Source organism: Brassica rapa, chromosome A07 (assembly GCF_000309985.2).
Source record: "Brassica rapa cultivar Chiifu-401-42 chromosome A07, CAAS_Brap_v3.01, whole genome shotgun sequence".
Taxonomy (NCBI): Eukaryota; Viridiplantae; Streptophyta; class Magnoliopsida; order Brassicales; family Brassicaceae; genus Brassica; species Brassica rapa.
The window spans coordinates 14,943,326-14,958,965 of record NC_024801.2 but is presented as its reverse complement, the minus strand read 5'-3'; the positions used below and the strand labels follow the sequence as shown (position 1 = coordinate 14,958,965).

The 15,640-nt window shown below is 36.5% G+C and overlaps 5 protein-coding genes across 6 annotated transcripts; 4 read left to right on the top strand and 1 right to left on the bottom strand.

The window, feature by feature from the left end:
• Positions 1 to 3,716: 3,716 nt before the first annotated feature.
• On the top strand, positions 3,717 to 5,714 carry LOC103829576 (homeobox-leucine zipper protein ATHB-53). The gene is made up of 2 exons (XM_009105248.3): positions 3,717 to 4,574; positions 5,346 to 5,714. The coding sequence occupies exons 1-2, from the start codon at positions 4,134 to 4,136 to the stop codon at positions 5,577 to 5,579; spliced, it is 675 nt and encodes a 224-aa protein (XP_009103496.1). The 5' UTR covers positions 3,717 to 4,133; the 3' UTR covers positions 5,580 to 5,714.
• Positions 5,715 to 5,960: 246 nt separating this feature from the next.
• Positions 5,961 to 8,174, top strand: LOC103829574 (serine/threonine/tyrosine-protein kinase HT1). Its single transcript, XM_009105245.3, has 6 exons — positions 5,961 to 6,696; positions 6,808 to 6,943; positions 7,031 to 7,226; positions 7,317 to 7,438; positions 7,515 to 7,670; positions 7,759 to 8,174. The coding sequence occupies exons 1-6, from the start codon at positions 6,365 to 6,367 to the stop codon at positions 8,089 to 8,091; spliced, it is 1,275 nt and encodes a 424-aa protein (XP_009103493.2). The 5' UTR covers positions 5,961 to 6,364; the 3' UTR covers positions 8,092 to 8,174.
• Positions 8,175 to 8,222: 48 nt separating this feature from the next.
• On the bottom strand, positions 8,223 to 10,187 carry LOC103829575 (probable protein phosphatase 2C 80). 2 transcript variants are annotated; one of them, XM_009105247.2, is made up of 5 exons: positions 10,009 to 10,187; positions 9,303 to 9,781; positions 8,927 to 9,236; positions 8,701 to 8,853; positions 8,223 to 8,618 (listed from the first exon to the last, which is right to left on the bottom strand). In XM_009105247.2, the coding sequence occupies exons 2-5, from the start codon at positions 9,779 to 9,781 to the stop codon at positions 8,331 to 8,333; spliced, it is 1,230 nt and encodes a 409-aa protein (XP_009103495.1). In that variant the 5' UTR covers positions 10,009 to 10,187; the 3' UTR covers positions 8,223 to 8,330. The 2 variants fall into 2 exon arrangements, with proteins under 2 accessions (XP_009103495.1, XP_009103494.1); XM_009105246.3 differs by having other exon boundaries at positions 9,946 to 10,155.
• Positions 10,188 to 10,450: 263 nt separating this feature from the next.
• Positions 10,451 to 12,720, top strand: LOC103829573. The gene is made up of 3 exons (XM_009105244.3): positions 10,451 to 11,335; positions 11,658 to 11,999; positions 12,099 to 12,720. Exons 1-3 carry the CDS (start codon positions 11,048 to 11,050, stop codon positions 12,576 to 12,578), a joined length of 1,110 nt encoding a protein of 369 aa, XP_009103492.1. The 5' UTR covers positions 10,451 to 11,047; the 3' UTR covers positions 12,579 to 12,720.
• An 807-nt stretch (positions 12,721 to 13,527) lies between these two features.
• LOC103829572 lies at positions 13,528 to 15,614 on the top strand. The gene is made up of 3 exons (XM_009105243.3): positions 13,528 to 13,874; positions 13,957 to 14,172; positions 15,249 to 15,614. The coding sequence occupies exons 1-3, from the start codon at positions 13,632 to 13,634 to the stop codon at positions 15,336 to 15,338; spliced, it is 549 nt and encodes a 182-aa protein (XP_009103491.1). The 5' UTR covers positions 13,528 to 13,631; the 3' UTR covers positions 15,339 to 15,614.
• The last annotated feature ends 26 nt before the right edge of the window (positions 15,615 to 15,640 follow it).

The following is a 15,640-nucleotide window of genomic DNA, read 5'->3' as shown; positions in this document are numbered from 1 at the left end:
CTATTTTTAATTTTTAAACTATTTTTTTATTAATAATTTATTTTTTTTGTTAGGTTCAACCGATCCGGGAACGGGATCAGCGCATGGATCAACCGTATGATGTACTCGGCCCTCGACAGCGGACATCCGACTTTCACTCACTTCCCTGTCGAGAAGCAGCATCTGTGGTTTCAGCAGTTTGCGGTAAGTATTCTAATTTTTAAATTATATTTTTTATATTATTAAAACTATTTTTTGTAATTATTAAACTATTTTCTATATTTATTAGACATTTTAAATATTATTAAAACTTATTTTTGTAATTATTAAACTAATTTATATATTTATTAGACATTTTAAATATTATTAAAACTTATTTTTGTAATTATTAAATTATTTTTTTAATTATTAAACTATTTTTTATTTATTAAAACGACGATTTTTGTAATTTTTAAACTATTATATTTTTGTGCTTAAAAACTATTTTTAAACTATTTCAGCAAGAATTCAACTGGAATGCCGATGATACGCTCTCTATCTATCACCATTTTGTCCATAAAGTTATGGACAACTATGGGAAGCAGATGTACGAGTGGAAGAAGAAGTGGGAAGTAAACAAGGTAGTTTTTAATTTATTAACAATTTTTAATTTATTAAACTATTTTTAAAATTATTAAACTTTTTTTTTTTAAATTAAAAGGTCCCAAAGTCGATGAACGGCACGGTCTGGAAGGAGTTGTGTGCGCATTGGGATAAAGAAGAGACGAAAGAAACTTCTTCCACCAACTCCAACAACCGCAGGAGCGACCGTAAAGGAAAGGGCATCTACAAGCATAACTTGGGTGCTCAATCTATTGCCACTCTGGCGGATCGCATGGTAAGCTCAACCGCTTTTTCTTCAATTATTTAAGTTTCAGAATTTTATTTTTTTTGCATTTTCAAATCTCTAATGTTTGTCTAATTTATTTTTTTTCAAGGCGGAAGAAAATGAAGGCCACCCAGTTGATGATCTCGCCCTTATGAAAAGGGCGTATACCAACAAGAAGACCGGCCAGATTGATGATGGTCTTGTGAGGGACGTGGTCGACCTGGTCCAGACTCAGGTGTATGACGAAGTGTCTCAGCTTCAAACCGATGATGACGATTCGACGGCCTCGACCAACTTGTCTCGGGTTCGAATCAACGAAATCGTTGAATCGGTAAGTTTTTTTTTTTAAAAGTTCAATTTAATTATTTCTTGATTTTTATTTTATCATCAATTTAAATTATCTTAACTTCGTTTTATTTATATTTCAGTCGGTTCCAAAGAAAAAGGGACGTTTGGTCGGTTTGGGTCGTCGCTCCCGGTCGGCTGCTCCTTCTTCTGCACCACATGCGTATGTTGATCCAGAAGTTCTTACGGCTCAGCTGAAGGACAAGGATGATCGGATATCTGCGTTGGAGGCTCAGATGGCAGCTCAACAGGCGGGCTATGAGACCCAGAAGAGGCTGAACGAGCAGATGATGGACATGATGAAGAGGATGTACCCGAACGAGACGTTCCCGAACATTCAAGACCCGTAGTTTTTTTTTTTCCAAAAACTCTGAATGTTTTATTTAAATTTGAATATTATCTACTATGTTTTATTTTATGTTTTATTCAATTTTAATTTTAAATTTTAAAAATTTTAATTTTTTTCCAAAAAAAAATAATTTTTAAAAAAAATAAATTTTTTAAAAAAATAATTTTTTTCAAAATTCCGAGGGAATGGAGGTCCTCGGATAATTCCGAGGAACTTTTATCCCTCGGTAAATTCCGACGAACATTAAGTTCCTCGGAATTGTCTGAGGGAAAGGATTCCTCGGAATTTTCCGAGAAACTCAATTCCCTCGGAAAATTCCGAGGGAAGAAAGTTCCTCGGAAATGTCCGAGGAACAAATGTTCCTCGGAATTTTCCGAGGAACAAATGTTCCTCGGAATTTTCCGAGGAACTTTCTTCCCTCGGAATTTTCCGATAAATATTCCGAGAAATATTTCGTCGAAACTTCCGAGGATTGGACCATCGGAATTCCTTCGGTATTTTCCGAGGAACCTTCCGACGAACATTGTGTCCTCGGAGTTTCCTCGGAATTTTGTTTCCTCGGAATTCCGTCGGAAAATTCCGACGGAATTCCGAGGAATTATGAATTTCCGAGGAGTTATTTCCGAGGACTTTTTTCGTCGGTATGTCCTCGGAATAACGTTATTCCGACGACATACCGACGATTTTTTCCCTCAGTATCCCGATGTTTTCTTGTAGTGCGTGGGTATAGACTTGTAGTCACTAGACTAATGTAAAATAATAATCAGTAGGGAAGACGGAAAAAGGAGGAGCACATTGCTTTTCAATTAAAGGAAATGAGTGGTCTCGAGCTCCGAAAACAAATTTAAAAACCCTATAAAATTGACTAATTAACAGTATAAACTTAAACAACCAAAGACAAGACAGATCGTATATACAAGTCTATACGTTTGGAGACAAAACAAAATAAATTAAACAAAACGTTAATATCCAGTAATTATCCACATACAATTGGATCACTTGCTTAATCCTGAGTTTGGTCGCCTTCGGGATCCACACTACGTCTCTTGTCCACAATAGTCGTCCACATCATTCAAGTGTTTTATTACTTTCATTAAATTGCAAATTATGATGATGAAATGCAGCAATCGTTTTATTTTCCCTCTAACATGAACCTTTAATTTTCTTTTCATGACGCAATAAAAAATTGAAATGATAATTAAATATTTGAAGACAGACACTTCTGAAAAATGCTTTGACAGACATATAAGTAAATAAAAAAGGGAAAATCGCATAAAAAACCTCGAAAGTGTCACTTACTAGCACTTTAAACCTTGAAGTTTTTTCGCTAACATTTTTAACATTCAAAGTGACATTTTTATCATAAAAAACCTCCAAAGAAGAAAAATAACTGCCTGAATGGGTTAAAAACAGTTTTTTTTCTTCAAAAAATAATTATTTAATTAATAAATAAACAAAAGAATTAATAAAAATCAAAAAAATTAACCAAAAAAACTCATAAATTAAAAAAAAGTGAGAAAAATAAATAAAGATTTAGAAAATTAAATAAAAAATAACTAAAAATTCAAAAATAAATAAGATCAAATTAAAATAGAGAAAAAACAATAATAAATTTCAAAAAATTGAAAATTCGAAAAAGTTTTTTTTTCCATTTTCAAATATAATGTCGGAAATTATCATTGGAGATATGCCAAAAACCGTCATTGGAGATATGTCGGAAATAACGGTTTTTGGCATATCTCCAATGATACGGTTTTTAGCATATCTCCAATGATAATTTCTGACATTATATTTGAAAATAAATTTTGATAAAAAAATTCATTTTCAAATGAATTTTTTTTTTGAATTTCCATTTTTTTTTGAAATTTATGTTTTTTTTTATTTTTCTCCATTTTAAATTGATCTTATTTATTTTTGAATTTTTTTGTTATTTTTATTTAATTTTTTAAATCTTTATTTATTTTTTGAATTTATGAGTTTTTTGTTTAATTTTTCGATTTTTATTAATTTTTTTGTTTATTTTATTAATTAAATAATTATTTTTGAAAAAAAAACTGTTTTTAACCTGTTCAGCCGGTCATTTTTCTTCTTTGGAAGTTTTTTATGATAAAAATGTCACTTTAAAAGTTAAAAATGTTAGTGAAAAAACTTCAAGGTTTAAAGTGCTAGTAAGTGACACTTTCAAGGTTTTTTATGCGATTTTTCCAAATAAAAAATTAATAGAGAAACTACAATAAACTATATTGAACTAAGAATATCTATAACTGAAAATGTATAAATGTATTATCCTCAAATGTACATCTCGTAGAACACATAAATATCTATATTTGAATGTGTACTACATCATACTCACACAACCAATCTACTGTTCTAACAAAAATAAACAAAAGAGGGCATAAGTGTAAATAAAGGGAAAGAGAACCCAAGAATAATAAGGTCACGATCTTCCGGCTTATAAAAAGCATCTCATAGGACTCTCAACTTCACCAAAGTCATATCTTCTTGTACCACTCTCCTTCAAACATAGTCAGAGAAAAACAGCAACTCTTGTCTGAAAAATCAGAGAGAGAGAGAGAGAGAGAGAGAAAAAGAATGGATCAAAATGTGCTAGGCACTCAAGTGTACCCCTACACGACCCAAACCCATGGCCAGTGCATCATCGTTAACCAGATCGATGGATCATCATCAGGCGAAGGATCAAAGCCGGTGAAGCGGCGGAGGAGGAGGAGGAGCAAAGGGTCGTCCGCCACGAGCGAAGATGACATGACGGCGATCGGAGTGATGCTGAGGAAGAGGAAGTTGACTGATGAGCAAGTGAATATGCTCGAATTCAGCTTCGAGAACGAGCACAAGCTTGAGTCAGGGAGGAAAGAGAAGATCGCCGCAGAGTTAGGTCTCGACCCGAGACAGGTGGCTGTTTGGTTCCAGAACCGCCGTGCACGGTGGAAGAACAAGAAACTCGAGGAAGAGTACGCCAAACTGAAGAGCCAACACGACACCGTCGTCCTCGGCCAATGTCAGCTCGAATCTCAGGTATAATTTTTAAAAAAATCTTTAACATTACAAAACACATAAACTCAATGTTTTTTTTTGCCGAAATTTATGTTGTGATTATTTTATTTTTTTAAAGGATGATTGATTTTTTTCCATTTTCAGATATTCTTGAAATTACGTATGAAAATATATAGTGTTAATAACTATATGAATAAAAACTATATGAATATCATATGTATTGGTTAATTAATATTGTTAAATATAGGCATATGCAATTAATCAAATCGAAATTTATAACCAGGTAAGAATATTTGAATCCGGTAGGCTTAGGGCTTAAGATGCAAAGGGCCCACAGAGGACATGAGTGGATAGTTCGTCATCTTTTTTCTTATCCAACGTTTAAGAAAACAACTCCGCCGTACAATCTAAGTTGGGCTCATGATAGCCCATTTGGAATTCCCACTGAGTTAATGCCACGTATAAACCCTTTTCTGCATTTAGACTGACATGCTGGAAATATTCTCGTTTGATTTGATGCATATTCTTTTTTTTTTGAACAAACATTTGATGCATATTCATTACCATAATTTAGTATAGGATGGATAATGAAGATAATACTTTATTTGTGAGGCCAGGAAGAAAACAAAATGAAATTAATGGTGAAAATACAATGTCTCCTATCGATAAAAAAAAATGTTTTTAGAGAATGTTGCCCACTCTTCTCTGAACTCAATGGCTGTCATTGGTATTAAATACTATATGTTTTTGCTCAAAAAAAAAAAAAAAATACTATATGTTTTGATTTTTCAGGTATTAAAACTGTCGGAACAATTGAGTGAAGCTCAAAACGAAATTCGAAAACTTTCGGAGCGACTTGCTCAAGAAACGTTAACAAACAGTCCGAGTTCACCTCGTTCTGTTGAAGCCAATGGTGCACCAATTCATTTCGAGTTTCCGCCGGATGTTAATTACAACATCCCGTTTTACATATCGGATAATAGTTACTTGCAGAACATGGAGTATTGGGATGGTTTGTATGTGTAATTTTAACAACTAAAATATTTAGTCTATGGATCGAAAATCATGTTTAAATTAATGTATAAATAGATGTTTGTCAACCTGTTGTAAATGCAGTGTTTAAAATATTTTTATTTTAATAAATAACTTTGTTTCTCAACTCTCTTTTTCCCTCTAGTCTCACATATAGGCATTCTGATTCAATATTAACATATTTGCTAAAAATACATATCATTAATAGTCGACGACCATATAAAGATATATAGGGAACATGATTTTCATTGTTACATAAATCAGATATACAAATAAATATATATAATATAGTTACCAAATAGGTTTTCTCTCCAGCTGAAATAGAAACTCCAAATTTCATTACGTATAAGTCATTTTCATTTATACTGCAAATCCTGTATAGATAAAGTTTCTTTTTTCTTTCCAGCCAGATAAAGTTGTAATTAAAACTGGAGATTTTTTAACTAAATATATAAAAGATAAATATTTGTACTCCCTAATTTATCAAATCAACAATAAGGAAAATGAACAGAAGAATTGATCATTTAAATCAATTAAATCTTTATCTATAAGTTTACTTTGGGTCAACATTAATCCTAATTTACCAGTTATTATAAACACGTGTATTTACACACAGAATTAAATGTGTTTGAATATGTTACTTTACTAAAGACTTATTATAAAGTTTCCATTTATTTTCCCTCTCGTTCTTTTTTTTTTGAAAAAAACTAAATTTACAGAAAAGGTACAAAACTTGATAAGACTTTACAGAAACACCCCAATATATTTCGCGTATATAAATGCACAGCTTTCACACTTTAACACTCTCTTCTCTCTCTCTCTCTCTCGTCTTCGTCGCTCACGCCACAATGCCTCGCGGGTACCAACGAGCACCTTCAATAGAGGCAACAACAGAGATTCCGGCGGAGAAGAAGCTTCATCCAAACTACCCATTTCTCATGTCCTCAAAAGGTCTCGAATCAGCCGACGACAGCGACGACGACTACTCAGACCTCGATTACGACGATCAGTTCCACTTCAGCATCAACGACGACGTTCTTGTCGACGCCAAAGAAGTATCCTTAGGGGAGCTGATCGGCGAAGGCTCTTCTTCCAAAGTCTACAGAGGATTGTGGGTTCATCAAAAGGCTTTTCCTTTTCTTGATTTCGCTGTTTGTTGTCTACAAAGTTTGAATTTTTTCATCAGGGTTTGTGTCAAAGATGGCTTCTTTATGATTTATAGGTTCAGGGAAGTGAACCCTGTCTCAGTGAGGATATTCCAGCCTGAAAGAGCGGCTGCCGTTAGCGTTGAGCAGAAGAGGAGGTTTGAGAGGGAGGTTCTGTTGCTCTCCAAGATTCAACATGAAAACATTGTGCAGGTTTTGGATTTGTTTTCGTGTGTGTTATTAGTCTCTTATTATATCAAAGTATTGTCAGCTGAGCTGAGATTCATTTTTGATGAACAGTTTATTGGGGCCTGCGTAAAGCCAAAGCTGATGATTGTTACTGAACTCATGGAAGGCAATACTCTTCACAAGTTTATGTTGAGCACTCGTCCAAACCCTCTTGATCTGAAGCTCGCCATTAGCTTTGCCTTGGATATCGCTCGTGGAATGGAGTTCTTGAATGCTAATGGCATCATTCACCGTGATTTGAAACCTAGTATAAATGATCTCTTTTAGTTAAATGTGCAAATATCACTGATTCAAGATTGTGGTATTGAGTTTAGCAGAGGTTTGGTTCTGTTGCAAGGTAATATGCTGTTAACAAGGGATCAGAAACATGTGAAGCTGGCTGATTTTGGACTTGCTAGAGAGGAAACTAAAGGGTTCATGACTTGTGAAGCTGGTACCTATAGATGGATGGCTCCTGAGGTGATTGTTTCCAATAGATTTCAATCTCTATCCACTGGGTATCACAAATTAAGATGTCTTGATTGGTTGATCTCAGATATTCAGCCATGAGGCACTTCAAGTTGGGGAAAAGAAAGAGTATGATCACAAGGTGGATGTGTACAGCTTCGCTATTGTCTTCTGGGAGTTGCTTACCAACAAAGTCCCATTCAAGGGAAAGAACAACATCTTTGTTGCTTATGCTGCCAGTAAAGTCAGTAAGCAAGCCACGTTTTCAAAAGCTCATTGATTAATCACTTGAACATGCCCATTGATCATCTTTGTTTTTTGCTTTTGGTCAGAACCAGAGACCTAGTCTGGATAATATTCCGGCAGGAGTTGGTTGTCTCCTTGAAGCATGCTGGGCAGCGGATCCTAAAGCTCGTCCTGAGTTCAAAGAGATTACGGCTTCACTAGAAAAATTGCTTAGAAGCTTGTGCTCAGATGATGATGTTTCGTCAGCCAATGTAGCAACCGAGGATTCAACAACTTATTTGGTTCAGGAACGTGTTGTCTATGACTTCCCCAAGCTGAAGATAAAGACTAGTAAGAAGAAGAAGAAGAAGAAGAGAAACAAAGTGATGAATATGATGGCTCCGTTTCTCAAGATCTTCAGAGATTGTATTTCCAAGTAGAAGAGAGTGTTCCTTTTTCATATAGCTGCTGACCATCATCAACACTTTTTTCACATAAATAAACAACACAGAGTATACCAATTCGTATATCACCACCATCATCGGATTCACCTGTGATAAAACTGATCAACTGAAAGATAAAAACTTATTTGGATTCATTGAAACCAAAGTACACATCATGAACTAGTGTGTGAGCTCATCAGATAATACCGTTACAAAATTTAAAACAAAAGGAGCGATCAAGCTGGTGTTACGTAAGAGACGAGGGCGGTGATGTCATCAAGCTTTCCTCCGTAATACCTGTAGCCAGCCTCCTGAGCCGCGGTGGCGAAAGGACTCTGCCGTTTTTTGTCAACAGCTCTCGCACGTGCCAAATCCGCAATCTTCTGAGCAGTGCCTTTAGGGTCCAGTCCAGCTCTAACCGAACTAACAACCACTCCTGTGATGTCTTCGTTGTATAGATTATCATACACACCGTCCGTTCCCGCCACAATCACATCCCCAGCCTCCACATCAATCATGAATACCTAATTCAATAAGAGCCTTAGAGGTTTTGTTCAATAATGTTGTCATATTAAGTAGTCTTATTAAGAGTTCAGGAGAACAGACCTGACCGGAGCGAGGCATGTCGCCACCACTGTCTCCACACCCTAACTGATAAGTAAAGTTGAACCCGTGCTGCTGAACCGGTGACTGAAACACCGTGGTCCCGTCTCTAACCACCGTGAATCCACTGTCTCCGAGATTAATAGCGTGTAGTCCCTGAAACAAGAACATATTTTTACCTAAGCTTTATTGTGTTGTTTCACTCACAAGCAAAGGAAACAAAACTTACCTTGTCAGTCAAAGCGATGATACAAGCAGTGGAGGAGCCTTGAGCTCTGGTTTGAGAATGCGCTTTCTCTAAGACCATCAACGGGTCAATAGAAGAACCTTTAGCCAGTTCTCGAATAGCTGCTACTGAGTAAGACATTAGTTCACGAGAGAACAAGCCAGCGTTGACACCGACTTCAGCCCAACCGCCAACACCATCAGCAACACCGATGGCTTGTTCTTCATCGCAGATGAAGTGAGCGTCTTCTCCGCCTGTAGCTTCTTTCTCAGGATGTGGGAGGTAACATGAACCAGACACCAGCTTCAAACACCTGCTCAAAATAACATCAGTTAACTCAAAAACTTATAACAAAGAAAAAAAGATATAGAGAACTTACTTAAGAGATGTAGTAGTTGGTGAAAGCTCAGAGTCTTGAGAAGTAGACAGCTCATGAGCCGAGAAACAGACAGTAGAGGTGGTGTGGACAGTCTTAGAGAAACCCCCAAAGAGTGAAGGAGTCTTGTCGAGGGGATCAATGCTGGAATAGTGACAGACCAATCTGTTCTTTAAATGCTCTCTCTTCCTCCCAAGTCTCATGCTAGCAGCAGTGAAGAAGGTAACACCAGCAGGACTTGAAGGCTTCTTGGTGAAGTCTAAACCGTTATTAGCACAAGCTGTGAACAAATCATCCAAGCAGGCGTCCCCAAAGACTGGGAGAGAACCAGAAGTAGCCATGGCTCCTCCTCGTAGTCTCCTTCCGGAATCAGAAAACAATCTCCTTTGAGCACCGGAGAAGAAGGTCTTGTTGCTTTTTGCAGCTACTTGAAACCCAATTTGAGAAATAGGGTTTAGTCTTGAGAGAGCAGTCGCTGACATCTGAACAAAGCAAAATAAACCAATGTTTAATGACGATGATTAACACTAACAACCTAGAAAACATCCTTTAATCTTAGAGCCTATCTATGTAAACCAAAACGGAACGGAACGGAACGGAACTACACGAATCATCAGACTATCAACGACAGAGATTCTTCACTCACTCTTGAAGGGACTCTCTATATTGCAAGGAATTAGGTTTTACGGTTGAAGAAAGTGAAACCTACCACCACTTATCAAAAGCTCCTCCTTATTACCAAACCTCCTCCCTTAATCTGCAGCCGCTAGCTCCTGTGTTAATTTTATCAGCCGTTGAGGGTAAAACTGGAATTTAAGGTATTAGCTGGCCTGTTCGTACGAGTGTTGGCTGGTCTTTTGAGATTATATATGTTACCCAATTGTTATATTAGCTTCCTATTAATGGGCTTCAAATATTTGTGGCCAATAGTCTTCCAAATTTCCAACTAGTGTCTCTCCAATATTTGAATTTTTAACAGTCTTGGATTGTTGCTTAATGATCTTGGTAAGTAACTTAGTTTGAATTTATAACTACATAGTTTGATCCACTTCCTCCGTACACTTCGATTACAACTTGTCCATAAACAATTAAATGATATTTATTCCAACTCCAGAAGAAGAAAAACAAAGCTTAACTGAATAGTGAATACAAACAATGAAACAAAGACCAAACAAAGTAACAAACCCCATTTGAATAGCACAAAAATAGGAAATCAATATATTTTCTTTTTACAAAAATCAATATTGTTGTAACGTTATAGACCAAATCCTAAAGACAAGGACAAACAAAAGCCATTCAAGAAAAAAATTAAAATATAATTTCGTCCCCTCAATTTTCACAGGAAAAATACAACAATTCACAAAATATGAATAAAAAATCTATAAGATTAATATGTATGGCATGAGCATGAGACATGCAAATTACTTGTGTATTTGTTATCAAGAACACAAAGCTAATTAAAGACGACGAGACTAATCGAAACTCCAATTAAAATAGCCTAAAACAAAGGAGAACCACAACTGTCAACTGGAAGACATTTTAAACAATTAAACATGGACGAAATTACAAAGGTTAGGGAATCATTAGAAAAACAAAATAGAGAAATAGAAAAAAAACAAAGAAGATAGGTTTGATGAGATACAGGCGTGCTGACAATCTTTGAACCATTTGTAGGTTTCGTTCAGTCGATCGCTCACAGAACAAAAGAAAAACGAAAGAACAGGAAGAACCGAAGGAGTGGCAAGTGTATGAGGAAGCTGTGTCCCAACATAGACAAAGACGATGGTTTGGAGACGGTTTTGGAAGTTCCGATACCGGAGGAGATGTTTTCCGGTATGGGCAATAACCCTGCTTTGAGGTGCCAGAACATGATGACGTGGATGAAAGCTCAAACGTCCGATAAATGGTCTCAACCCTTGATCGCTGCTCGTATCAACGAGCTTCGTTTCCTTCTCTATCTCGTTGGTTCACCTCTTATACCTCTTCAAGTTCAAGTTGGTCACTCTGTTCATAAGCCTGTCAAAGATTCTTCCATCGTAAGTAATCTCAATCTCACCAGGGCTTCTCGAATTAATTTTAGACCTTGTTCAAAAAAATTATTCCGTGAATATTCGACGATTTTATCAAGTAATTGTAAAAATTAATAATTTCGTTTGATTTTAAAAAAAAATTATAAGCTCTAAATTTAGCATTTTATCTAAAATATTAAAATTCTTACCTTGATGTATCTATATATATAGATATTTTTTAAAATAATAATTTTTGATATTTTTATATTTGGGGGCACTTATTACACGGCCCTGAATCTCACAATCAATCTAATATAGCTGATTTAATCAAATATTTGACTGCATGCAGCAAGCTTCGACTGCGAAATATATAGTGCAGCAGTACATAGCGGCGACGGGAGGACCAGCGGCGTTAAACGCTGTGAACAGTATGTGTGTGACCGGACAAGTGAAGATGACAGCGTCGGAGTTTCACCAAGGAGATGAATCTGTCGGCAATCTTAAGAGTAATGACGAGATGGGTGGTTTTGTGTTGTGGCAGAAGGATCCAGATCTCTGGTGTTTGGAGCTCGTTGTCTCTGGCTGTAAAGTCATATGTGGAAGTAACGGTCGCCTTTCGTGGCGGCATTCTTCTAACCAACAAACACCCGCGTCTACCGGTACGCCGAGACCTCTTCGTCGGTTTTTACAGGTACAGTTCCGGTTTAGTTTGTTTTTTTTACAATTCAATTCCGGTTTAGTTATTATAATATATTAAATTATTAATGAACCGGTGGTTTGTTGTTACCAGGGTTTAGATCCTCGATCAACGGCGAATTTGTTCCTCGACGCGACGTGCATCGGAGAGAAGATAATTAACGGCGAGGATTGCTTTATATTAAAACTGGAGACAAGTCCAGCGGTTAGAGAGGCTCAAAGCGGTTTAAATTTTGAGATCATTCATCATACTATATGGGGTTACTTTAGCCAAAGATCGGGACTGTTGATTCAGTTTGAGGACTCGCGGCTTCTGAGTATGCGGACCAAGGATGGTGACGTTTTCTGGGAGACTAGCGCCGAATCGGTGATGGATGATTACAGGTACGTGGATAATGTGAACATCGCTCACGGCGGAATAACGTCGGTTACCGTGTTTCGGTACGGTGAAGCATCAGCGAATCACAGGAGACAAATGACGGAGAAGTGGCGGATCGAAGAAGTTGATTTTAACGTTTGGGGTCTCTCGGTGGATCATTTTCGTCCCCCGGCCAATTTGAAGATTGGAAAATAATTTTGTCCTTTAGTTGTATTTATCATTCTTTTGCTCCTGTTTTATTATTTTTCGTTAGTTTTTGATATATCAACAAAGTCGATGCATTTAAGATTTGTTCAGTATTAAACTTTGGATACAAAAGAACAATAATTTTTGTTTTTTTGGTTAAATTTGGAAGAACAATAATATTATAAGGTTCTATATAAATCTTGTGGTTTAATGTGTCTACTAAATTGATTTACAATAAATTTGATGTTGAGAAAAAATGTATAGTTTCATAAATCTAATTTTTTAAACCAATTTTTATCATAGAATGAAATAAAACGAGTATATTAGTTTATCTTTTTCAATAGCATCGACAATAAGTTGAAATCCATATAGTATTTATAAATCCAAATAAAATATACAAATTTTCAAATTTTATCGGATTAGTATTTACAAATCCAGAGGTTTTTTTCGGATTTGGGCCTTTGTATTTTTCACAAAGAAATCCATGCAAATCCATTCAAATACATTATGAAATCAAATATATTAGTAAATCCGTATGATTGAATAACACTTGATTTGAATTAGAATTTATGAATCATTAAACGAATAACACTTGATTTGAATTATAATTTATAAATCATTAAACGAATAACACCTGATTTCAATACATATTTTAAAATCATATAACCAATAACATTAGATTTAGTTTGGATTTTCAAATCCATCAAAATACACCAACTAATAACCCCCACTTATTAAGAGCTTATTAAAAATATGACAACTAACTTATTTAATAATTAAGAGCTTCCTCTTTCATGGATCTAAATCTTTTCTTAAGATGGTAACCAAGTTCATTCATTAAATTAATGAAGTTGAAAACAGATCACTTTCTCTAAAAATATGTATATACTTTTCGTGTTAATAGTGTCGGTCCTTAAAAAAATAACAAACGAAGGGTCTAATTATAGTTTAAAGGATTTATATATAAGCAAACCAGTTTTCCTCATTCACACTTTCCAGATTGGGAAGAGAAACGGACGACGCTGTATTTACAGATTCAACACTTGTTCCGTCTCCGATCCAATGAAGGACGCCGATACCTTACCTCTCAGCACTTCTTCCGCCGCGGCGAACGCCAAGAAGGAAAACGGCTACTCCGCGCTATTCTCGAAAGGCCGATACAAGTTCTGGGCCTTGGCCGCGATTCTCCTCCTCGCGTTCTGGTCAATGCTCACCGGCACGGTGAATCTCCGGTGGTCAGCGGGGAACATAAGCCATTTCACAGACGATCTGGTCTTTCCGATCCACGAGGATCTCGACGTTCTCGTGAGTTAATCAAATCTCCTTCCAGATTTCGCTGTTGGTTGGTTATGTTTTTGATTAGGGGTGGTTTGATTGGTGAGATCAGGAAATGGAGGAGAGGGAGAAAGTGGTGAAGCACATGTGGGATGTGTATAACAATGGCCGTCGTATCAGGCTGCCCAGGTTTTGGCAGGAGGCGTTTGAGGCTGCTTACGAGGAGCTTACCAGTGATGTGCCTGATGTGGTGGAAGCCGCCGTTTCGGAGATCGCGAGGATGTCTATTCGCTCCGTAGTTATAGATCCGCCCCCGGTGCATTCCACGGTGAGAGTCTCTAACAATGAATCTGACTTTTGATTCATTCTGATTAGCTCTGCTTATAGAATGAGCCATTTGAATCGGTAGAAGACCGTTCTGTCATATGTTTTTTTTTTATTAATTCAAAAGGCCATTCTATTAGTCAAACTTGAGCTGGTCTGGTTAACCAAACCGGAATAGAACAATTAATAAAATGCAATTTCCTATGGAAAGATCTAGCAGTCTTAGCTAAAAAATCAGAAGTCTGATTGCGCGCCCGTGGAACATGAGTGATTTTGATGTCCGTAAAGCATATCTGTAACGTTTCTATCCTCTCCAATTTTGTCGTAAATCTTGGCCAAGCATGGGGATCCTTTATCATTGCAATCAGTTTCTTACAGTTTGTCCCGAAGCTCTGACATGTTGAAGCATGTTCTCCATCGCCCATCACAGTACTTCTACTTCCGAATGCAAAGCTGATTTGCGTCGCGGGATTTTTTTTGTCCCCATAAGTTGAATGTTCCCAGCTATATTAAGTGGGTTTAGATTTTAGTATATTATTATGTACAAGTGTTAATTAGTAGATAGGCTTCAGCTATTAATATTATCCTTTCCTGGCCTGATCTTACCACATCAGGCAACTAGGACAAAAAGAAGCATGTTTCGGGTTCTGGCTTTGAAGTGTTAGTGTTTTGGTTGTAGATCTCTTTCTCCGCGGTTTAGTTAGTGGGAGAATGTGGTTTCTTTGTCCGCATTTTTAGTTTCAGAGTAAGCCACATAAGGTAGAGAGATCTAGTAATTGCTTGACTGTTCTGTTCTGTTTCTTTCCTTCATGTTATAGTAGTATTCTCTTCATGGTGCATTGGTCTGGTTTATACTACCCACTCCCATGCGGTTGATCTTGATAATCTTAAATAGTAAAAATACATAGCAAGCTTCCTCTTCTCAAAGAAGCGATCTTAGCTTCTTGATGCTTAGGACAGCTGTACACAAGCATCGATCGATCCGCAGAACTTCAATAATCTCAATATGTATTTTTCTTCTACATGGGTTCTTTGAGTGTCAAAATTGCTTTAACCTTAATCTCTGTTTTTGTTTTGCAGAACGTACGGGAATTGACAAAGACTCTGAAACTTGCGGACAAAGGAACAACGACTCAAACATCCAAACGAAGCAGCCGTCGATTGAAGTAGACTTCTTGTGTGTGTTTTATAATACGCCGAAGCTTTATCAAAGGTAGTGTAGTCCCCGAGCTGGCGTAGCGTAACAATACTTATATACTCCATGTCAGAAAGATCAGTCTCGTCATTCCCACCTCCCTCCAAAAAAAATATGTCCATCCATGATCACTGTTATTTTTTTCCGTTCCACTTAGAGGCATGAATCGCTTTGCTAAAGACAAATTTTTGAGGAACTTTCTTTTATTTTGGCTTTGAATGGTAATGTCCTTTTTTGTTTTGGACTCTAAATATATCTTTCTGCTCTTAGATCAGCC